Source organism: Indicator indicator, chromosome 1, assembly GCF_027791375.1.
Source record: "Indicator indicator isolate 239-I01 chromosome 1, UM_Iind_1.1, whole genome shotgun sequence".
Lineage (NCBI taxonomy): Eukaryota > Metazoa > Chordata > Aves > Piciformes > Indicatoridae > Indicator > Indicator indicator.
The window spans coordinates 14,598,914-14,622,974 of record NC_072010.1 but is presented as its reverse complement, the minus strand read 5'-3'; the positions used below and the strand labels follow the sequence as shown (position 1 = coordinate 14,622,974).

Genomic DNA, 24,061 nt, shown 5'->3' with positions numbered 1-24,061 from the left:
TTATGGTGTCAATTTTATTTCTATGGTGAGTATTTTTCAGCTATCTTGAGAACATAAATTTATAAATGAAATGTAATTTCAAGTATAATTTCAACACAGAAAACTGTTTAAGCAACAGTGGCAAATTTAAAGCAGAAATAATCACGTCTTGCAAAAAGAAAAATCAAAAATAATTACTTGACCAAGTGCTTGATAAGGATGTCCAGCATCTCTCTGTTCTTCTCTGGCAACTTATGCACAAGTGCATGCACTGCCTCAACTCTGTAGTTCTGATCATCTGACTCTATTAAACAGAAAACAAATATTCCTGATCAAGTACAGCATGTGTGAAGGTACAACTACAAATGGCACCAATGCCTGTATGCTAATACACACATGCATCACAAGAAACCAAAGACAATTACCCTTTAAAATGATGAGGACAATTTGATTATATTTATTACAACATTCTGAAATCTGCATTTCAAGTAACTCTCCAAAAGCAGTTACTACCAACACTGGAACAAACAAGATTAGTGGCAATGTTGACCCAATGTGGTGCTTCAGTGAAATCCAAGGTCTGACTCCTAGTTATTTAAAATATCTAAAATTCTTCATTGTCTTTTATTTATATCAATGCAAAAGGAAACAGGGAAATAATTTCAAATTCTAAACTGGAGTAGCTGTAAACCAAATCTTAGTATATCTGTAAATAATTACTCCAGTTGTGAAAAGCTGTTAATTATCAACCCTCCCATTTTTCAAGGCAAACTGGAAAAATAAGTTTCTGGATGAGAGGGATGAATGCTGCAAACTAATTATCAGCCTGTATAAAACATATAAATCAAGGTTCAAATGTTCATGCACAAGGTAGTCATACAGAACTCCTAAAAAGATCAGAACAAACCACTGAACACCTTCACCTAGCATGACTTTTCTGAGGGCTTTCATGAGGCACTGTGCTGTCACATACAGTGACGAGGGAGAATTTGGATCCATGAATAACAGACCAAGGATAAAACTAAGGATCGTAACTGCAATGAGATTAAGGGCTAGAAACAATAGTACTTTTATGAAAGTCTATTTATTGCTTTTACTTACTAACAGCAACAATGAAATCTTTGTGCAGCTTAAAAGTCATCAGTGGTTCTGAAAGACACCTGGTTGTAAAAAAGAAAATATTAAAAGGGAATTTTTAAAAGAAACTTTTGAAAAGGGCATTACTCAAAGCGTATTTAAAAATTTTACGGATATGATTATGACAGCCCTCAATATCTGCACAGTATATATTGGTATGTCCTAGGAAACCAAATGCCATGATGACTGATTACAAGTAGCACACAACTCAGTCATGTACATAGCCTGAAAATCTGAGTTGAATCTGGTCTCACCATGGAAGTTAATAAGAGAAACACTACTGGCACTGATTTCTGTACAGAGGCTCATTGTTTTCTGGCTTCCACAGGGCAGAACAAGTATAAATACAAATACAGAACATGGTTCAGTGGGCTGCAGAAGCAATCCTTTGGCTAAGAAAGGCAAAAACATGATGAAATTTGTGACTGAAATTCTTATCTGAAGGAGGCTAGAAGAGTCATCTTCTGAAAGCCAGACTGAATTGCCTTATAAACAAAACCACACAGCTCACATTCATTTTCACAAATGCAGAATCTACAATGATTTGTGCTTCTGAAGATGTATTGATTTCTTCAGCCAAAGATGATCTTCCCAATGAACTGTACATGAGCATTCCACTATAAATCCGAGGCACACTTTCCAGTGATGCTAATGATGCCTTTTCTTAGGTGACCAGTTTATGAAATCTAGATTTTGCAGAAAGCATAGATGACCCACCATCTGTATTTGATGCTTTTTATTATGTTTCTTTTAAAAATTTAATATTGGGACCCAAAAAAAGAGTTCTTAGAAGTACTGTAATTCTTCAAAATTCTGTCTCTTATTAGCAATAATTTTAAGGGAAAATGATGACATGAGAGGGATATTGTGTTTGTGAAGACACCAAGAGCATGGGATAAAATGTATGTTTTTGCAGAGATTTTTATTCTGCTCCAACAATGATGGCATGAAACTTCACAGTACACATCTTAAGGGATTCAGAAAAGAAAGACTGAGCCAAACATGTTTTGTGGCTAAGGTAGACAGTTTTAAATAAAACCATGCAATTAATCAAATTCTGCCAAATTTAGGTCTATATAATGCATGACTACCTTAAAAAGGCACAAAGTGTGTGAGAAATTTTAGATTATTACACATAATTACAGGCCTACCAGGAAAGATAATAATATACTCAATTATTATTATGCTAATGAACACAAGAAATGTTAATAGGCAAAAGATTAAATTGGGCAGAAAAGCCATACCAAGATCTGTGTAGTATCATACTTACCTGAGGTAGTTTTTAAGTCCACTTGTTATTGTTTTATTGTCCCAAAGTTCCATATCAATATCCATATCAGGAGGAGATTTAGGGGCTGGTAGAAATTTGAATTATGATTGTGTTATAGTTTGACTAACACACTAACTAGAACAGCAGAAAAACAGAAGCTAACAGATTAGAAGATTCAAATCACATGAGCTAAATGACTAATCTCTGTCAGAGTATTTAAAAAAAATTAGTTTAGAACTAATATTTAGTACTTGTAAACAATAACTATATGCACTATATCGAAGTGTAAAGACCGAGTCAGCTGAGAATCACTAATGTATTTGGCTTTGATACTCAAACCCAGGCATCAGAGAGCCAAATTAGTAAGAAAAGTGAAAGACAGAAATTTATCTGTCAAACTGTGTTATGTGGTGTTACAGAACTAAGCTTTGGAACACTTGTGAAATAAACCAAATAGATACCAATATATAGAATTTTAAAAGAAATGCATTTTATCAGTAATTTGCTCATGCACATCAATGATTACAAGCAGAAGCTGAATTCTAACGCACACAAGAAATTAGTTGGATCACTTCTTAAGACTGCAAACACAATTTAGTGGCAGTAAATGCACACATACAAAACTGTAAATACTATGACAGGCTTTTCTGAGCACAGCAGTTGAGACAAAAGGGACTGCACCACTGACTCTGCGCACTGGAAAAGTTTCACTTCAGATACTTACAAAATATGGTATTCATCAGCTTTTGCACCTTGGAGTTTACACCACCTATTCTGTACAGCCCCAGGATTGTGATACCTATGTTGGGAAAATAAGTACAATGGAAATAATCAAAGCAGGGTTACTTTAATATACTGTGATGAATGTTTGGTTTTCAAAACATCTAAATGAATTTATGGAGAACGTTCTTGAGTACTGCTTTACCCTACTGTGTTATCTCCTGGGCTATTAACAACTGCATTCCACTGAATCCACACCATACTATCCACTAATCATAATTCTACATGTACAAAATCCTTTTGCAAAGAAATGGCTTGTATTACAAACAAGGAGTTAGAGCGAAAAATAAGACCCAAAAGCAGTTTTAAAACACATTGGATGTCAACAACTTTACCTCACCTAGACTTCAGTGGAAATTACTATGCATCTATATTTGCTTAGACCATCAATGTTGCACAGAGAGTCCTCACAGCGTTTAAATTAGAAAAGAACTGCATGCTGACAGTTCAGTCCATGGACAACAAAAGGTTACCTCCTTTTATGGAAGATAATACAGCCATACCTTTTCATTTGGAAAGGGATAATTAAAAACTTGCAGTGAGTTGCAAGATAACACTTCATCAGGAGAATGAGTACTAGTTTCTTTTTGTACCTTCCTACTTCAAAACTGAGTTTCTAAAGATTTTTAAAAAATGGATGAACCACGTACAAAATGGGTGAATAAAATGATACGAGTTACGCTCTGCAAAAAAGATGTTTAAGCAGAGTATTCATGGTACTTCCTGACCTTCAGCTTCCACATTGAAAACCAAAGTTGGGAGCTGAGGCTCCCTACAGTTTAACCATGAGAAAGCACAGTTTGGTGCACACAAATTAAAGATCAAAGATGAGTGTAAATGTATTATGCTGTCTAGACAACATGAAATTACCAAAAATGTTTAAAGAAAACCTCTTAAAGGATATGTTAAAAGTGTTGGAACTTGTAGACACAGTATTAACTGTAAAGCACACAGACAAAAGTATCAACCAAATGACGGGCACGCTCCAAAGAGCAGTTGAAATTTGTGTAGAATTAATCAAAGCAATATTTGAGAAGAAATACTCATACAAACTAGTATAGAATTTGTGATTTAATACACACCTCTTGTTTCTACAGCATGAATACATTTCCTCACAAAGTTGAAACCTGCTTCATTTAAGAACACTACAGAAAGAAGAATGAAAGGTAATTATTTTCTAATTTACCAAGCCACAAAATCTGCTTAGCTACATTCACATTAGTAAAAAAAGGACTGATACACATTTATCTATGAGATTATACGACTTGTTCTTTAATAGCATTGTGGTAGATATATCCATAGCACTCAAAATCCAAATTTCTAATCACTAGTGTACCATTGGGAAAGAATATTCTATTGTCTTTCTCAGAAATCAGTAGCCCCTCTATACATAGAGCTGAAAGCTCACTGCTGTAGGAGATTCCTTCCTTCCCTCTGCTGAGAAAAACCCTTTTATAAGTGCAGGACCTACATTTTAAATAGAATATATTCACTGGTTTTACGACAACATTTTCCTTGCACATGCACATAGCTTCTTATTAAATGGTAACACAGGAAAGGAATCTTTGCTATTGACTTTAATTAGTGAGCTTATTTCAAGTAAATGTATTTCTTATTAATTGTTGCATCTCCAATACTCATTGCTCTAACTAGGTAAATATCGAACTTAAAGTAGCAATTTGTCACACTGAAATTAATACCATATGGTGTTAATATAAAAAATATATATAATAGATAAATATTATATATATAATATAAAAACATATGTAGTATTCTAAATTCTAGATTTTCAGAGTCTCAAATACACCTCCTATGAAGATGTATGTCCACAACAGATACATCACTGACTCTGAGATACATATGCCCACATATATATTTAAATTATTTTTATGTATTTCAGTTAATATTAACAACATGTTAATATAATATTATTACAATTACACATATAAATCACAGTCACAGAATGTTAGGAGTCAAGGGGCCTTGAGAGATCACCTAGTCCAACCCCCTGGCCAGAGCAGGATCACCTAGAGTAGATCACATAGGAAAGCATCCAGGTACGTTTTGAATATCTCCAGAGAAGGAGACTCCACAACTCCCCTGGGCAGCCTGTTCCAGTGTTCCATCACCCTCACAGTGAAAAATGTTTTCCTCATGTTCACATGGAACTTTCTATACCTCAACTTCAACCCATTGCCCTTTGTTTCGTCACTGGGCATCACCAAGAGCCTGGCTGAATCCTCTTGGCACTCACTCTTTACATGTTCATAAACATTAATGAGGTCACCTCTTAGTCTCCTCTTCAAGCTAAAGGGACACAGCTCCCTCAGTCTCTCCTCGTAAGGAAGATGTTCCACTCCCTTAATCATTTTTGTGGCTCTGTGCTGGACTTTTTCAAGCACTTCCCTGTCCTTAAACTGAGGGGCCCCACAACTGGACATACCAGGGCACAGCAGAAGGGGAGGAGAACCTCTCTCAACCTAATAATCACACCCCTTCTAATACACCCCCAAATGGCATTGGCCTTCTTGGCCTCATATAATTTTAAAATACATTGATTTTATTACTCAGTGTATGTGTAATAGGTGGGTGCATATACATCCAAACCCAAAGAGATATGATAGGATGAGACCAGTTTTACGATATTCAACAAGGGCAAGTGCCAAGTCTTGCACCTGGGTCAAAACAACCCCATGCAATGCTAGAGGCTTGTGGAAGAATGGCTGGAAAACTGCCTTGTGGAAAAGGACCTGGAATGTTGGTTGACAGCCAGCTGAATACGAGCCAGCAGTTTGTCCAGGTGGCTAAGGCAGCCAGCAGCATCCTGGCTTGTATCAGAAATTGTGTGGCCAGCAGGAGTAAGGAAGTGATTATTCCTGGTAAGGCTACACCACACCTTGAATAGTGTGCTCAGTTTTGGGTTCCTCACTCCATGAAGGACATTGAGCTAATGTAGTGCGCCCAAAGAAAGGCAATGAAGCTGGTGAAGGGTCTAGAGCACAGGTTTTATGAGGAGCAGCTAAGGGAATTAGGTTTGTTAGCCTGGAGAAAAGGAGGGTCAGAGGAGACTGTAATGCTCTCTACAATTACCTGAAAGGAGGTTGTAGTGAAGTGTCATTCTCTTTTCCCAAGTAACAAGTGATGAGAGAAAATGGCCTCAGGTTGTACCAGGTAAGGCTTAGATTGAATATTAGGAAAAATTCCTTCATGAAATGGTTGTCAAGCACTGGAGACAGGCTGCCCAGAGAAGCTGTTCAGTCACCATCCCTGGATATATTTAGAAGACATGCAGATGGGGCACTTAGGGACATGGCCTAATGGGACTTGATTATCTTAAGAGTCTTTTCCAGCATAAATAATTCTATGATTCTATTTCAACACACTGGCATGTATTTGCATGATTCTATGATTCCAAAGGAATTGACCTTAGAAACGATCAACCCTCATGAATGAAAACATAGTCCGGTTTTCATTCTTTTGCATAAGAAAATATTTTAGTACATGAAATTCAGCATAAGGAATAACAGAGTGGATCTGAGTATTTATAGACCCTACATTTTAGATTGTCTTTCATCTCCTCTTGTCTGTTTGAAGCATTTCCATAACACGACATTAAGCAGAGTTATATTGTTGCTGTTGAGTTACTTCATCCTCTCAATATTTGAGCATAATAGATATGTCAGATAATTGACCTGTGGTGATAGGACAAGGCTTCAAACTAGAGAAGAAGAGATTTAGATTGGATGTTAGGAACAAATTCTTCACTGTAAGGGTGCTGGAACACTAGAACAGGTTGCCCAGGGAGGTTGGGGCCCTATCCCTGGAGATATTCAAAGTGAGGTTCAACAGGGCTCTGGGCAGCCTGATCTAGTTGAGGATGCCCCTGCTTACTCCAGAGGGCATCGTACTAGATGACCTTTGGAGGTCCCTTCCAACCTAGACCATCCTATCATTCCATGATTCTATGACTCCTAATTCTATCTTACCTACATATATAGTCAATAGAATTAAAGCTATTACTTTTCAGAGAGTGATTAAGAGTGTGATAACATTTTCTCTGAATTCTCCTCTAGAAAAGAATTCTAGAGGCTTTTCTGTGCCTCTAAGTATTTCCCATACCCAGAAGAGTTAGGTGATTTCAGTTACAAGGTATGATTAGCCATTGTCGTTTCCCCAGTTAATAGTTGATTAATGTGGAGCTCAGCTGGTAGGAGAAGATTAATAAGACTTAACCAGAAAAAACTTGCCTGCAAAACTTGTCATTGGAGTGTTTTGGGAATCTTGGAATGTTTAGATACATATTAGAATACAAATTCTTGCAATATTAACTCTTAAATTCACATTTTCATTTGAGTGGGAAGGTAGCACTCATTTTAAACAGAATTCCTTCTGTTCCTTTTGTTTGATGTCAATGTCACACTAGTGAAGAGTGGGACAAACACACCTTATTACTTAAGATGGAAGAGACAAAGCTAGAACATAAAACCTCATTATTTTTTTTTCCCCTTCAGTAAGGGTTGATGCATGCAAAGAAAATAAGGAAAAACAAGCTCAATCAAGTTCAATCATTAACTTCATGCTCCCAGCTCAGCCCCAGCAAGGAGGCCCAGCCAGCATCCACAGGTGACATTGGAGTGGGCATCAAGATTCTTCCTACTGAACCGGGGGGCCACGAGGCCCCCCAGCCTTTGATCCCCATCACCATCACCCAGTGAGCACCATCACCAGGAGGACTCACCAGGGAGAAGAGGAGGATTCCTCAACCCAGATGAGCTCAGCCTAGGGCTTCTGCCTCTCCTGGAGGGGATTATAAAGGGGAGTGGGTGGGGAGGGCAAAGTGGCCACACCTGGGGTGGGAGGAGACTCCAACAGAGCCCAGGTGCCATGGGGTTTGAGAGGAAAATGAGGTGGAAAAGGAACAGATATGGTTTGAAAGGGGAGGTGGTGGGGAAAGAAGGGGATTTGAAAATCACTTTCTTATTCCAACAATCTTCCGTGATGCACAACTGCAGCTGCTGGTTTGCTTTGCCTCCACACAAGAAGAACAAAGCCATCAACACTTCATCAAACACAGCCCAATGGTGGCTCTGACAATGAAACCTTTCCATAAGTATCATTTGGCATGGCAGGAAAATCTCTGCTTTTCAGATCAAAATGACAAGTTTTAACCAAAACAACAACAACAAAAAAGTTCTCCAAGACTGAATACCAGCAGAAAACAGCAGGATGCTGAAGGGACTGGAGCATGTACCCTATGTGGAGAAGCTGAGAGCCCTGGGGTTGGTTAGTCTGGAGAAGGGAAGACTGAGAGGGGATTTAAGAAATGGTTATGAATATCTGAGGGCTGGGGGTTAAGAGGGAGGGAACAGGCTCTGCTCACTTGCACCCTGGGGTAGGACAAGGGGCAATGGATGGAAACTCCAGCACAGGAAGTTCTACCTCAACATGAGGAGGAACTTCTTCACTGTGAGGCTCACAGAGCACTGGAACAGGTTGTCCAGAAAGGTTGTGGAGTCTCCTTCTCTGGAGACTTTCCAGACCCATCTGGATGTGTTCCTGTGTGACCTGTGCTGGATGCTATGGTCCTGCTCTGGCAGGAGGGTTGGACTCAATGATCTTCAAAGGTCCCTTTCAACCCCTAACATCCTATAATCCTACAATCCTAATCCTATTTACATTTAGGTATAAAGACTCCTGAGAGAATCTTTTACAGATTTGTTAACTATATTGTATCTGTGTTGTCAATCAAATTTTCTTCCAAATTTATGTTTGATAGTGATACAGAAGTTGAAGACTTTCTCACAATTTACATAGTTTAGGAGGTGCTTTTGTGTAACCCAATCATGTAATTCCACAGTTATTTCATAGGAATAGAAAGAACACATTAAATAATATCTCACATGCACATATATCCAGAAACTCTGACATGACAAAAATCTAGAAATACTTATTAACTTTACATAAAGAGCAAGCTTACTTTCCTCCTTCTTGCTAATAATGGCTGGCAATGTGTAGATCTGTGAAAAAAAAAAAAGGCAGTAAATCAATGTTTGTGCTTTAAATTCTTTATTGTGTGGTTTGTTGGTAGTTGTAATGTGTGTATTAACTTGCTGTTAAGGGAAAGCCAACCTTCTCCTGATATTTACCCCCACAGCACTCATCCAGGTCAACAGCCCTGTGCTAAAATGTGTTAGAAGTCAGCTTTTGCAGATTCCAAACAGATTAAATTTCAGTACAGACACTGATCTAATTTCTGTACTACGTCAGTCAAGCAAGCAGTTTGTAAAAATACTCATCTACCTCATAAAACCTATGAACAATTTTTTCCCCCATGGATACAGGTCTGGCACCACCCTCATTCCCTGACTGTTTTAAGAGTAGATTAATAGTGGGAAAAATTCTCAGCCAAGCCTGTCTCTTAGTATCTTTCTACACATTTTTATGGTCTCCGCTGTGCCTTTCAAGATGGTGCTAATCGGTTACTCCATGGTGCTGCCCAGTGCAAAAAATATACCACTTCACAAATGTTATCTTAACCATGAATTCTATTAGACAATGTGCTATCATATTACTTAATCATTAAATATCTTAATGTAAAATAGTAGTATATAAAAGCTTAAATTCACTAATAGTTCTGCTTTTCTATTTTGTACTTATCTTCACTGTGTACTTGTGACAGTATCTCACAAAGAACGTAACTATATTTGCCTGTCCTGTAACAGAGCATCTGAAATGCATACTAGCTGCTCTTTTTCTCTCCCCTTTTTTTTTTAATGTATGTGTCATAAAACTGTAAAAAGAAACTGAAAAAATATCCTTACTGGTTCCTTTCCATCCATAGCTTCAAGCCAAAGTTTTCTGTTGGATTCTGAAAATGCTTGCAGTGTGATAATTCCAGGTCTGTCAAAAACATACACATACACTGAGGTTACTGATTTCTTTTTCTATAATGGTATTCAAAGTCAGAATGCAAATGGATATTGGCATGAAGAGAATATACAATAGTCAGAAGTTAAAGAAAGTTCATAGCTTCTGAGACAACAAAATAAATTTGAGCTAAATTTAAAAATAGGTCTATTTTTTAAAAGTTTGGTACTGCAACATCTAATTTGAGGTACCTATAACCCTCTAATAGATATTAGGCACCTCTATATTGCAAGATGAGTTAGACCTGCAAATGGGATTCCACATAACCCATATTTCATTTGGGATATACTTAGAGTGGAAAATCCTCAGTATTCCAGTACTGTGTTTACATTTTATGAACTTCCTCACATTCTTAGTCATTACTGAAATCAGTACAAAAATTCACTACTTCCTTGTTGAATACCAAATCTATTGGAAAAGTGAACTTTCCATCAGCCTGTCAAAGTCAGATCCTTACAATAACTACAAAGTAGCTTTCTATTCTACTGCCTTTTCAATCTTCTCTCCAAGTTCTCAGTATGCCTTTAACTTCTAGGCCAGGCACATTTGCAATAATCAAAATGTCTAAAAGGAATAAATAATATGTAAAAAGAGCCCATAAATATCTCTTCAATGAGACCCTAAAGAACTGCAGATGGAACTAATTGTTCTGTACAGTTTTTTTGAACTGTGGATGTTCTAGCAGAGTAAGGGACAGAGAAAGGAGACAACACTCAGGGGTGAATGGCACAGTGGCACAGCCACGAGTATATATAATAAATGCAATTCTCCTTAGAGAATTCAGTTCAAGCTTAGGAACAAGTAGTCTCAACATTTTTTTGTATCAAGTTTGTATTTCTTAAACCTGAACTCACTGAGAAGTCTAATTTAGAAAAATAAATTATTATATTTGAAAATACCAAAGGAGCCTCAAAACATTCATGAAGTATTTCATAAGGGAATGGCTATAAAAGTCAGCCTATCTATGACATTTTAAGGGAAAAATTAATTCAATATTTCTCTTTATTCCCAATCTTAAAAAAAAGACTTCTAGAAATTATTGCACACATATACTTCAAATTTAGAAAAGCAGTTCTCATCTATCTTATATATATAAGAGGTCTTGTACAAGAGGCTCGACAGGGCTCTGGGAAAACTGATCTAGTTGAGGAGACCCCTCCTTATTGCAGAGGGTGTTGGACTAGATGACCTTTGGAGGTCCCTTTCAACCCAGACCATTCTGTGATTCTATGATTCTATAACTATAATATCCAGAAATAATTTAAAATAAAATTGTAGAAGTAATTTTGAAATAAGAAAAAATTATGTGCTACCATCCATTTATGAAAGATAGATATTGGTACAGAATATCTTTATTAATAGGTATTTATAAAAATATTTATATTCTGTTCCTAAAAGAGGGTAGTCAGATCCGCTATAGGTTCTGTAAGAATCCATCTTGTATTCACATGTGAGTATAATGTAGTTAAGACAACACGTGACATAGTTAATTTTGTTAGAAAACCAAGTTTGAACAAATTACTAAGTCTTGAAAGCCTAGTTTGTCTACATACAAGTGAACTGAGAAATACATATTCCTATTAGAGAAGTAATTATTATACATTGGTTACAAGCACCGTTTTTGAAAATTATTTTCAATTTGTTAACACAGTGAAAAGAATTCAAACCTCTCAAATACTTCAATATCGAAACAGAAACGCTTGTCAATTGAATCTGTCTTTCTCCTGATGCAAGATTTTAGCTTGAAGACTTCTGGTGAGCTTGTGACAAGGCCATTCTAAAAAAAAAAAAAAAAAAAAAGAGAAAACAAAATTAACATAGGCAGTATGTTGATTTATCTTGGCTTTACATCTTAAACCACATGAGCCAGACTTTTGACAATATATCCCATCACATCTGGATGTTTCCTAGTACATCCTCATAGCCAAACTGGTAAAGTACAGGATAGATAAATAGATGGTGTGGCAGACTGAAAACTGGCTGAACTGCTGAGATCACATCAGAAGTCCAGCTTCTGCCACTCCCAAAGGGCCCAAAGGTTCAATACTGGGGCAAGCACTGTTTAGAATGAATAGGAATAAAGCCATGCACCAGCAAAGACTGAAGCTGACAGGATGGACAGCAACTTAGCAAGAAAGAACCTGCAAGTTCTTATGGGCAACAAGCTGACCATGAGCCAGCAATGTGTACTTGCAGCAAAGGCCAATGACATCTTTGGCTGCATCAGGCAGAGCACTGGCAGCATGTAAAGCATAGTGAGTGTCACCATTTATTCAGCACTGGCAAGACACTTCTGGAGTCCTGTGTCCAGTGCTGGGCTCCTCAGGTCAAGAGAGACAGTGATGCCCTAGAAGGGCTATCAAAGTGATTAAGGACTTGTAGCATCTGTCATATGAGAAGAGATTGAGAGAGCTAGGACTGTTCAGCATGGAGAAGGGAGATCATGTCTATAAATACCTGATAGGAAGGAATGAAGAAGACTGAGCCACATTTTTCTCAGCCGTGCCAATGTGCACAAACCAAAATACAGGTAATTCCATTTGAACTTAAGGCAAAACTTCCTTATGGTGGTCAAATAATGAAACAAGTTGCCCACAGAGGTTGTGGGGTCTCTGTCCTTGGAAATAACCTAAAATCTGACTGGACACAGGTCTTGCTAACCTGCTTGGGGTGACTGCGAGATTAAACTAGATGATCTCCAGAGCTCCTTTTCAAACCTCATCCACTCTATGATTGTGTGCAAATGTGATTGATTTCCTATGCATTTGGAGTCACCATGTTAGAGAAGTTATTTAATATGTGGTATAAACACAATTTAAAAGAAATATTTTTATTTCAGTATTTAAATATGCTATTAAAGACATGCACTGCTTCATGTGTGAAAGCAGCATTATGCTTCATTCCTCCCATTTTTTCTAAAATTCCTGAATGCCTTATATAAAAGATGGAATACACAGGTCATGGATGCATTCCCGTATGTGCAACTCACCACTTTTCCACCAGATTTTGTTTCAGCTATACTCATTGTAAATGTTTTTGTTCCTTTATCATAATTGCAGTAGTGTTTTATCCATGTAAATCCAAGAGGTCCTAGATTAAAGAAAGTATAAAAAATAATTATTTTGGCATTTTATCATTGTTTCAGTTGAGTGAGATAAAGTAGACAAATGAGACATAACAGCATCCACATGTACCCTACAAAATAATAAACTCCCTTTATTTTTAATTTTGAACATGTTCAGTTATAATTTTCAAACACCAGCTTGGTAAGGTTGGCCAACAAAATTCCACCAGATTGCTTTCCTTTGGCCACTGGATGGCTAACAGAATTTTACTAGGGTCAACAGGCAAGATCCTGAGGATTTTTCTGCCCAGGAAATACAGTTGAAGATTTTATCAACCCAAGAGAAGCACAAGGATTCAGTATTACATCCTTTCTTGAAGGGAAACTCTGAAGTCTGGTATTAGATCCCCAAAATCAGATGAAGCCATGAAGCCAGAGTGCATTTCCCTTTACTTTTAGAGTTCTTGTCAAAGGTAACAATTGCTTTTGGTAGTATCATAGGAAGTTTATTCTTCTGTTACCTTAAGGGAGTGGGTAAAATGACATTGACTCCAAGGTAGACTTAATCTGATGTAGTTGAACACTGGCAGGTGATGTCATTGCTTGTAAAGAAAGGAAGGAAAGGAATGGTGCACCCTAAAACAATAATGGTTTAGAGATGATGGATAAAATGCTGGGTGGTAGAGATGGTGCCTTCAGCAAGAAACATTGGCCTTTTACACAATGCAAGCAGTCCTGCTGGGAAGAGGTGACTGTAACAGTAGCACACAACTACTGAGACAACAAACTGACCATTGCACACACTCACAATACTAAAGTACCACATACTTAAGGATTCATTCAGTTAAGTGGATGTATGTCTTATCCTGGAGAGGTCATACCACACTACTTCTTAATTCTACTGCAAAGTATAGGAACCTTTAGTGAATCTGAACACAAAATTCTCTTGAGCTTGAGCTCAATGGTATTTCAAACTTCATCTGCTAACCTATCTTATATACAGGTGTTTATGATGTGTTCTTTGCGGTGAGGAGTTTGAGTAAATCCTCCCACCATTTCTGTAATTCTCTCCACATCCTGAAGTACACCTAAGATCTACAATTTTATAGAAGTAAAAAAAAGAGTTTACCATAGCACAAGAGAAGAAGACAAGCTCCTGGATTCTTACACACACATCTGGAGGGGTGGTGCACTGCAGAGAACAGTATAATTCATGTTTTTGCAGTGTGACTGCTCTCTCTTGGGCCAGAACTTTACAGCTGTAACTGATTCATAAACAGTGCTGGCAGCATTCACAATGACTATGGAACACATAGTCAATAGGAAACTTGGAAAAAGCTTTTTGATTTTTGAGGATAGGAAATTTAGCATTGAGGGTGGGGTATTCTGTGCTTGTCTAGTGGCAGACTACAACCCCATTCATTTTACCAGCACTGACACAGCTTCTGGGTACTTAGCTGCAGAGAGCAAACAAAATGGTTGTCTGAAGATGTACCAAGAAGAAAAAGACATTTATTTCCTCTTGGCACTAAACACGGACCCTCTCTTGAAGAGCCATCACAAATATTGATGCCAGAGCCAATAAATATTTATGTATAATGCAGAATTGTAACTACTGTGCAAATTTAGAACAGGAAAGGACTAGATGTGATTTTCCAATTCATTTCAATGTGAATTACTCATGGGAAAAATGTGATACTGATTTCTTCAAAGTACAGCATATCCTTTTAATTCTTTTTTAAAATGAAAAAACTCTTAGTTGAAAAAAAGAAAAGTTATTTAAGGGTTTTTAAATTTTGTTTTCTTTTTTAAGTAAACATAAATAAGTAGTTAAACAAAAATGGAAGATATTAAAACATCACCTAGTAGTTTTGCTATTGATACAATGGCTTGGCCTTATAAAAGTAGCCTTCCACAAAGGTGGTAGACATATATATGAGAGATTTCATTAGTCACGTAAATCAGATGTCTGGTAATTGAGAAATGTATATATGGAAATTTATATAGTCTATTATACTGACTTGGAGAGAGAGAGTTCTCTCATTGCTTGTGTTGGCAGGTAAGTAATTGAGATGTTAACTGGTTACTTGCCCTCAAGTTAGCTGTTCCATTCCTATAATTGAAGTTATTTTCACCTAGCAAAACTAAATCTATGATTATTCTGAATCAACTTCTCCTCTGATGGCATTTCATGAACTCTTTTAGCATATGTAAGAAGGATGAGCAGTCTTAAAGCTGTTTTAGATGAGTTTAGAAGTCACCTTTTTTGCATTAAAAAATTACAGCCAGACACCTACATTGCAATTTTAAGGGTGTTACTGGTAACTGTCCCTCTAAATGAAAATAATTTATAGCTTACTGACATTAAAAAAAAATTAAATATTTACCACCATGCATATCAGCAATAAATATATGCAGGATTTACTCTCAGGCATAGCAGATGTTTAACACAGTTGCCCATAATTTGACAAGAGCCCATGGGAGGATGGATGTAGGAAAGTAAACCTGCATGACAAGGAAATACACAACTAGTACCTTCCCCACTGACACAGAAATTGCAGACCCTGTTACTCTAACTCCAGAATAAACTAATGAACAAATTTCTTTTCAGTAAGAGGATGTCAAGTTGACCTCTCACTATTTAATGAAGCACAGCATGTGTCCAATTCTTCACTCCTTTTCTCCCTCCCCCATTATCAAGGCTTGGTGTAATTTCCACTTAACAGAGGTTTCTTTTATCATTGTTATTGAATTAAAACATAGAGAGCCTTCTTAAAACTTTCAGTGCTACTGAGGGAAAAAGTGGCTGAGGTTAACTATGGAAAGTATTGAATTTTCTTTCTTTTAACTCACATGTGGAATAAAGATAAATTTCATAATGTTATCTGGTAAATCACTTTATAACTCCACTTAGTCTTTTCAGCTGTCACCTAAAGGGGAGCAGTGAAGAAGATACCCTCAAAATTGAAAGTCACGTGGGGTCAAGTCTGACATGGGAATTCTATATTCAGATACCTTCTATTACTTTCACATTGAGAAAAAGTTCTATTTAATAATTTTTTGTACGAATGTGCACATTATCTCAAAACACTGCAACATACTTTTCAGGTGTCAGGCTGATTCCACAGGAAATTAAAATATGAATGAATTAAATATGTAAATCTGGGTACTCCAGGCAATGAAAATTATTTTGCTGAGGGTTTTGCATGATCCTGCCTTACACAACTAGTTTGACTTGGTTCTCTGTACTGGTTAGAGCATAAAACAGTGGCAGCTGATACTTATGTGATGGATAGTTTTTGAATTTGCTCATTTGACTTTTGACATGTTTTCTGGTTCTGTTTTCATTTATAACATGATGTATCATTAGGCTCTTCCAAGTAGTTTCAGATACTTCCAGCTTTAGTTGTATTCCTTTATTTAGGTCATCACTTCATTCTCATGTCTCATGAAGTGAATAAAACATAGGTATAGGTTTGCAGCTACTTTCAAGCTGATGGACTATAGATGATACAGATGATTTCTTCTTCTTACACCTTTTTTTTTCCCCATTATATGCATGTTCATTTACTCTTAAGATGACTGGGTCAGTGGAGATTGCTGGTACATGGTGGAAGTTGCTCCTTCTGGGTCAGCTATGGGCTCTGTTCAGGCAAATAAAGTACAGGAGACAACAACGTTTGGCAGGTAGAGCCAAAGCAGAGTACTAGGAACTTGCAGCTTCTGCAGCAAGGTGTAGGGCAGCTAGCCAGAGCAGAGATTGTTACCAGTGAGCCATTGGGATGGCCAATAGCAGTGATATAGCCACAAGGACCCAAGGGCAGGAGTTAAGTTGCTTACATGTGTTTTAATCACCATTCCATTTGACCACAGCTATTCTGAGTGTTTTTTCAAAAAGTCAAACAATTATGTTTCTTGTGACCCTCTCAATTTGAAAAGCAACCATGTCAGAAGTCTGCAGACATCCAAACAAGCTGCTTGTGTTGTCCTGAAAGCGAAACCATTTTCTCATTTTCCTATTTGTTGCTTTGTCTTTCAAATCAAATTACTTTTTACTCACGTTTCTCCTGCACATAGAGATAGCCTTCCATTGTCCATTGACTTGGTGGTCTGTAATCCTGGTTGGCTGATTTCATTCTTTGCATGAGTCTCTCCACTTCCTGCCTCGTGCTTTCAAAGTTATTCCGTGTCTAATTCCCAGAAAAGGAAACAAAGGCAAAAATCACTTATCTCATGCAAGTATTGAAAACAACAATGAAGAACTAAGAGCTACTAACGCCAAGAAGAGTGTATCAGACATGAACAGAAGCATTTGACAGAGACATAAAAAGCATTAAAGAATAATATTCTTCATTGTTCTCAAAGCCTAGGAATAACATAGTAATTACATATTCAACTTAAAAGTGTAAAGGAAACACAGTTCAAAATAGTAACATTGCTCTTCCTGCAGATCACCAAGCTCAGAAAGGAGGATATCTCATGTCTTTTGGTATGCTTGCACAGTATTTTGCAGACAGATGCAGGCCTTCTCTCTGTGCACTCTAGACTACACAGACAGAAACCAGGCTGAATTAAAAGCTGCTGATAGCACAGCCCCAAACCTGAAGTAGTGAGTTCCACTGAACCACATGAAGTACAGTGCAGAAAACACCAGTCTGGACTAATGCGCAGCTGCTGTTTCCAGACAGCTGTGGTCTGTCCACACGTGGAAGAGATTAATGCACTGTGTATCCACATTTGCAGTAATACAACAGCTGCTGATCCTCAGAACAACCAAGTTACAGGCACTATCATGAACATTTTTTGGTAGGCCTATACAAACACCACAGCTAAGTATAACATAAATATGTTAGGTAAGAAATAGGTCACAAGTGGCAGCACTGTGCCAAAAGCACGGAAGTATTGCCTGTCTTAAGATCTTGTGTGCAGCCAGGCACAAGTTTTTCACCATGAGGCTACCTCATAGAATAGGTTGCCCAGGGAGGTAGTTGAGGCCTCATCCTATTCAAGGTGAGGCTCAACACAGCCTGGGCAACCTGATCTAGTTGAGGATGCCACTGCTTACTGCAGAGGGGGTTGGACTGGATGACCTTGGGAAGTCCCTTCCAACCCAGACCATGCTATAATTCTTTGATTCTATGATCCTGCCAAGCAAATAATTCAGTAAAAAAAGTGGATTATTAATATTCGCAAATATTTATCTTCATGTAAATGGACCTTTTTTCTTATTGAATTCAGTGAGACCAAGGTTTCCCTCCACATACCTAGCACATTATAGTAAAGGAAAATTATTATGAGGTGCCAGAGGTTTGATAGGTTACTACTAATATACCAGATGTCAAGCACACTGTTTCTACAGGTAACAGAAAAGAATAAAGAATTTTGTAATGTTTCTGTAGAGTCATCTTCTGGACTCCAGCCCTGACAAGTCAGAAAGGTGTTCTCAGGACTTTATACACTGTTGAACAGTTTTCCCTTTTTGTGGGCCATTCATGGAGTTTACCTGGGAGTATAGTAATACATACTAAAACTTCTTCTTGAAGATCAATGTTATCATTAGAGAGCGAGGTAAAATTTTTCTCTGAATTTTTCATATTATAGCCTTCATGTGAAGTATCAGCTCTGAACAGAGGTAATTCTGAGACCCTCAAGAGAGACATGCCATGGAAGGGACGAATGTCCTCATTCTGAGAGCTCTGTATGTCTATCAAGTTTTTTTAACTGTTACTTTAAGCAGCCAGGACTTCGAATCAGGTTATAGAAAACAAAGCCCAATGGACATAAAAGGTGCACAACTAGCCAGCTGGAACTGCAGAAGTGACATCAAGTCTTGTTAGGACATTGTGATCTGCTAAAAGCTGTCAGTTTGCCTCTACTCTGCTACTCTTATACTGCTCCTGATATGACCTGTAGGACCATTTTAATAACAGAAACAGCACTTCAGATCAACTATTCTCCAAGACATTAACACACAATGCAATGAAGAAAAGTACTTTCAATAGCTGCAACAGACAAGCTAAACATAATTTTTCCCGAATACTGTTCTTAATTTCTTTCCCTGCATAAATTATTTCATTCTACTCTGAGACTGCGTGATGCTCTGAGTGACAACTCAGTAGACAGTCCAGCTGTAGAAAGAAACTCTGTAGCTACAGCTGGAGCCAGAATTCAGACTTATGTCTAACAGCAGTGAATGATGTACTGTATTCCACTATATCTTCAAGTTCATATTTTCCTGATGTACAAATATAATAAAAGATATCATAATAAATTTTTCCTTCTGCCTATCTGTACATCACACTCCACCCCTGTAGTCTATTTAAAACTTTCAGTTGTACTTATGCAATATTAAAGAAGAAATTAACTATTTATTAATTAACATTAAAATGAAATTTTAAAAAATTCTGTTTCTATAGATGTATAAATAAATCTCTGGACTGAAGCACATTTTTCACCCTTTCACTGAACTGCTCTGTGCAACAACACTGACCCCTTGTGCCTTTATCTGAAGGAGTCTTAGTAGCAAAGTAGCAAATACGTGATTTGTCAGAACAAGGGGTTGAGATGCTCTACAGACAGAGAATGTTTGCATTTCAATACAAAAGGTAAAGGTTAATCATCTAGGAGGTTTTTGTTTTATTTCCCAAAATAAAGTTTTAAATGGGATTATACCTGCATATGAACAACAGACATAAAAAGGGAAGGGGCTATGATGTTGCTGCACACATTTAATTGCAGCAAACCCCAAATGTGTGCAGTACTCCTAAGAATAAAGATCTACGTTGACAGTGCTAAGGCATTGTTGTCTTCCAACTTTGAGCCCACATATGCCTCTCCAAGGCAAATGTCAGTGTTTCATATTCCAGTAACTCACAGGGAATAGCAGTTGAGCACAGTAAAGTGCTCTTGCACTCCCAGACCTGTTTAACATTCCTCCAAGTTCAGTGGCCAAGGAATATTCACAGAAGCTGATGTTGGATCTTTTAAACTGTTGTAGATTCTTTGACATTGGTGGAGCTACAAGTATTTCCATTGTGTGAGCATCTTTTCTTGAAAGACTCAAATGGAAAAGGAATGGAGACACCCCAAAGTAAATGATGGAACTCCTTCACTTTTAAAAAAAATTCCTGCTCTGGCAGAGGGGTTGGACTAGATGATCTTTCAAGGCCTCATTCAACACGTAACATTCTGTGATTCTGTGTGTTGTTTACCTTGATAATGCTTGTTGTGAAAAATACAGGGCTGGCCCAATATTTACCATGTTGAACTTCACTTTCTGTGTTAGAAGCAAATACTCGTGGTTATAGAGAAAATTTGGTGTAAATGCATTTTATATCTACTTACCTGTCTTTGGAAGTGTATCATCTGAGCTAACATAATGAAATAAAAGTGTGCTTGTATATAGCAGTTATGAGTGGAAATGTATGTTGATTAAATGCATTTTTTTTGTTGTATGGCTCTTAACACCAAATTCAGACCAATCTACAGCAAAAGATCCATCAACTCAGTTGAGAGTAACTACGTAAACAACAGATCCTTTCTTCCAGTGGGACTTAACACTCCTAAGAGCTGCACACTGTGGAGGAAGGCCTCACCAGTTCTTTGATGTTCCAGTGAATAGCTAAAGAACGGCTTCCCAGGTATACCTTATATACAGTGGGAAGTTAGACAGCAGGACAAGCTTTTTGTGACAATCTGTGATTGTAAAGAAGCAAATCGCATCATTTTATACCAGTTGGGACATTTCTGGGACATCCAGAAGACAGGACCTACTCTCAAGAAAACATTTGCACATGCTTAAACCTATGTAGAATACTGTGCTTTCTAGGAAAAACTCCTGTTCTGCTTTTCTGGTTCTTGATCCTGAAATTTTGACCTGGAAGTCACAAATTAACTATCCAAAGTTATTTGTTGACAGAAATCTTTATTAGCCTTACCAAAAATAACCAGATTACCTATTGATACAGTAATTTGATTTCATCTTACTAAAACATCGCAATACTTGAGTTCCAATAAAGTGCTAAGAGTCTACTTTAATATCTTGAAATTAAATTAGCAAAGTGGTGTAAATACAAATTATCCTTACATTCTGCAAATTGAACTGCAGCTGCTGCTTGTATGGTGCAAACTCCTGAGCAAGTTCATATCCTTCATGGTAAAATGTAAATAATCCTTGAAGAAAGGCCAAGAGCTGAAAAGGTAAAATTGAGAAGCATTATATATTTTTAACATGCACCCTTATCGCTATGTAACACAAAGATCATAGAACACACACTAACTTGTAAGAAACTATTGCCTGAGACAGCGAAAAAATAGTTCTTAGCAGCTGCTGCTCTGTTGGGTTTGTGTTTAGTGAGGTTTTGGTAGTGGAGAAGGGGCATACTGGTGTGATTCCCTGTCAGAAGCTTTAAGAAGTTCCCCCCATGTCCAAGTCAAACCCACCTCTGGCTGAGGTACAGCCAATCAGCACCATTGCAATAATGTATTTAGAGGTGAAAAACTGTTAGGCAAAGGGAGGGGTGGAGGACGGCGTACTTAAGATGGAGTTGTACTTATCACTGCCCTGCTCTGATTCAGTTGGTGAATTAGTGGTAGTTTAGTTGTTTAAAATAAAATAATTTTGTTTCCCCAAGTCAAGTCTGTCTTCTGCCCATAACCACAATTGGTGAGCGAGCCTTCCCTGTCCTTTGTGTTGACCCTTGAGCCTTTTGTTGCATTACCTCCTCCCCATCCCACCAGAGGTGGTTAGGAGTGAGTGAGCAGCAGTGTGGGGCTTTGTTGCCAGCTGGGTAGGCTTAAACCATGATAGCAACACATTTCTCCTATTCAAGTGAACATTACAAGGCAAAAAATAAGGACAGCTGATTTTCTGTTTCAGCAGCAAAATATGGCAAGCCATCAGCAAAAAAACATCCTGTGTTTTAGCTCCTGGAACACTCTAAGCATTCATTACTTGCTACAGCAAAGCTTTGCTGAGCAAAGAATACCTAATGGGACTGTAAGAAAGAGAAGTGTTAAACAGGTTTTTGCATTATTTAGTTGTCATTTTCAGAATAATTTAATTCACTGTCTTAGTCACTTTATTCAGTATTTCAGCTAGAGTCTTTGATGGTGTGCATTTTCCAAGTTCATACTTTAAGAGTTCAAGGCTTTTTCTTCAATTTTTTTTTCACATACTTCATAGTAATTGCTTAGGCTATGACCTATTTTCCACAAATGAGATTCTTGAAAGTATGTTTTGGACAGCTTAATAAAACACAAGAAATCCAGACTATTTCTTCCTGCTCTGAACAAAATGCAAACTCTATCTGGTATGTCTGTGACTGACTCTAACAGAACAGTTGAAGTCTGCACATACCCAGCCAAAAATACATTTTAAAGTTTTCTTTCAAATAATGATTAAGTAGCAAGAAGTGCAAGTACCATCTATTAGTCTAAAAGCCTTCTACTTATTCTGTTCTAAATGTTACAAATGTTTTGACATTGCTGTAAGCCCTCCTACCTGCTGTTAAATAACAATCATTTAGATTTTTATTATGGATATTTTTTCGTATATATAATTTAGTTCACAGAAAACCCAACCCAACCCAAATAAAGAAAACAACAACAACAACAAAAAAAAGAGATATTAACTTGGATGTACAACAACAAGATCTCTAAAACAGGCCAGATTTACCCTAGTATAGTGCTAGACTAAGTAACTGGCTGCCTAGGCTGCCTCCTAACTCAGTAAAAAACCACAGGTATTCATCAGCATCATGGAAACATTTATCTCTCTCCACTGACTACTGAAGTAGCCTAGGCTTGGACAACAAAAATACCATTATTCATATTTAATGCACTTTTCTTTGTGTTACCAATACCATAGATTATTTTAAGTAAAACTACTTAAAAATGTAGCTTTTACTGTCTATATTTTCTTTGAATTTACACGCAGTCCTAACCGAAGAAATGTAGTTAAATTGCTCTGCTTCCCTCTCTCCTATTGCTCACTAAGAGACTGATGTACTAAGGTAATACATATATTTCAGGGGAATAGCTAAAATAGTATTTTGCATTTTTAGAGCTCCATCCATTCCAGCACTGCAAGACATTCCACACCCTTTAATGAGCAAAATTACACAGCTTGACAGATGAGAGAGAAAACACAGCACTTTGTCCAGAGGATTTAACATGATGACTTGCTGCTACCAGACAGAAGTCCTGCTCTCTTCTTGCCATTTCTCCTCTTTCCCCATTCATCTTTGTCACGCATCCTGCACATCCATGTGCCAGCTCCGGCATCACTGAGCCCTTCAGTGAGCATCTCTGCCTTGTGAAGCCTGCTGTTTTGCTGTATTAGTAAGTTAAAGCAGTTCAAGTTTACTAGGCCATCAGTACCAGCACAAACAGAAGAATAAAGGCAAGGTGGGGAGAAAGACATCATCCTTGTATTGCAGGATCAGGTGAAATCCTCACCTCAGGCAGAGGTGGTAAAAGCCCATGGCTGCCCAATAAGTCTATCACAGCGGATGAAGAACTGAGAAGATCCTTGGGCAAAAAAAAAGACACTTTTTTGGTGAGGTCTCTAAAATGGGTGCGTATTCCTGACTGCGTTCCACCACCAAACAAACAATGAAGGCAACAGTCAAGTGAAGGGCTCCACAGCTTGTGTAAATTTCCTCAGCTTTACACAACCATTTGTCGAGATGAAATCATTATCTCAGCTAAGGATCTGGCCCATGTGGCCATTGTTATTCAAGTGGTTCAGAGGAAGGTCCAAACATAACTATTTATTATTTTTTGCATTTATAACTATTTATTTATAACTATTTATTTATTTATTTATAAAGCTCCAACTAGGTAAACAGAAAAAGTTCTATAATTTTATGGTTTACAATGTAAAAGACAAGAAAAAAAGCTGA

General features: G+C 37.5%; 1 protein-coding gene across 1 annotated transcript in view; it reads right to left on the bottom strand.

Annotated features, from left to right (window-relative positions):
• Positions 1–24,061, bottom strand: part of ARHGAP42 (Rho GTPase activating protein 42) — a 161,653-nt gene that overhangs the window by 19,908 nt on the left and 117,684 nt on the right. Inside the window, exons 7-17 of the mRNA XM_054400380.1 lie at positions 21,244–21,348; positions 17,218–17,347; positions 13,083–13,183; positions 11,761–11,870; positions 9,988–10,066; positions 9,144–9,183; positions 4,249–4,311; positions 3,111–3,185; positions 2,387–2,471; positions 1,081–1,139; positions 178–283 (exon numbers count right to left, since the gene is read on the bottom strand). Coding sequence (XP_054256355.1) covers positions 178–283; positions 1,081–1,139; positions 2,387–2,471; positions 3,111–3,185; positions 4,249–4,311; positions 9,144–9,183; positions 9,988–10,066; positions 11,761–11,870; positions 13,083–13,183; positions 17,218–17,347; positions 21,244–21,348 — 953 coding nt within the window. The remainder of the gene's footprint in view (positions 1–177; positions 284–1,080; positions 1,140–2,386; positions 2,472–3,110; positions 3,186–4,248; positions 4,312–9,143; positions 9,184–9,987; positions 10,067–11,760; positions 11,871–13,082; positions 13,184–17,217; positions 17,348–21,243; positions 21,349–24,061) is intronic.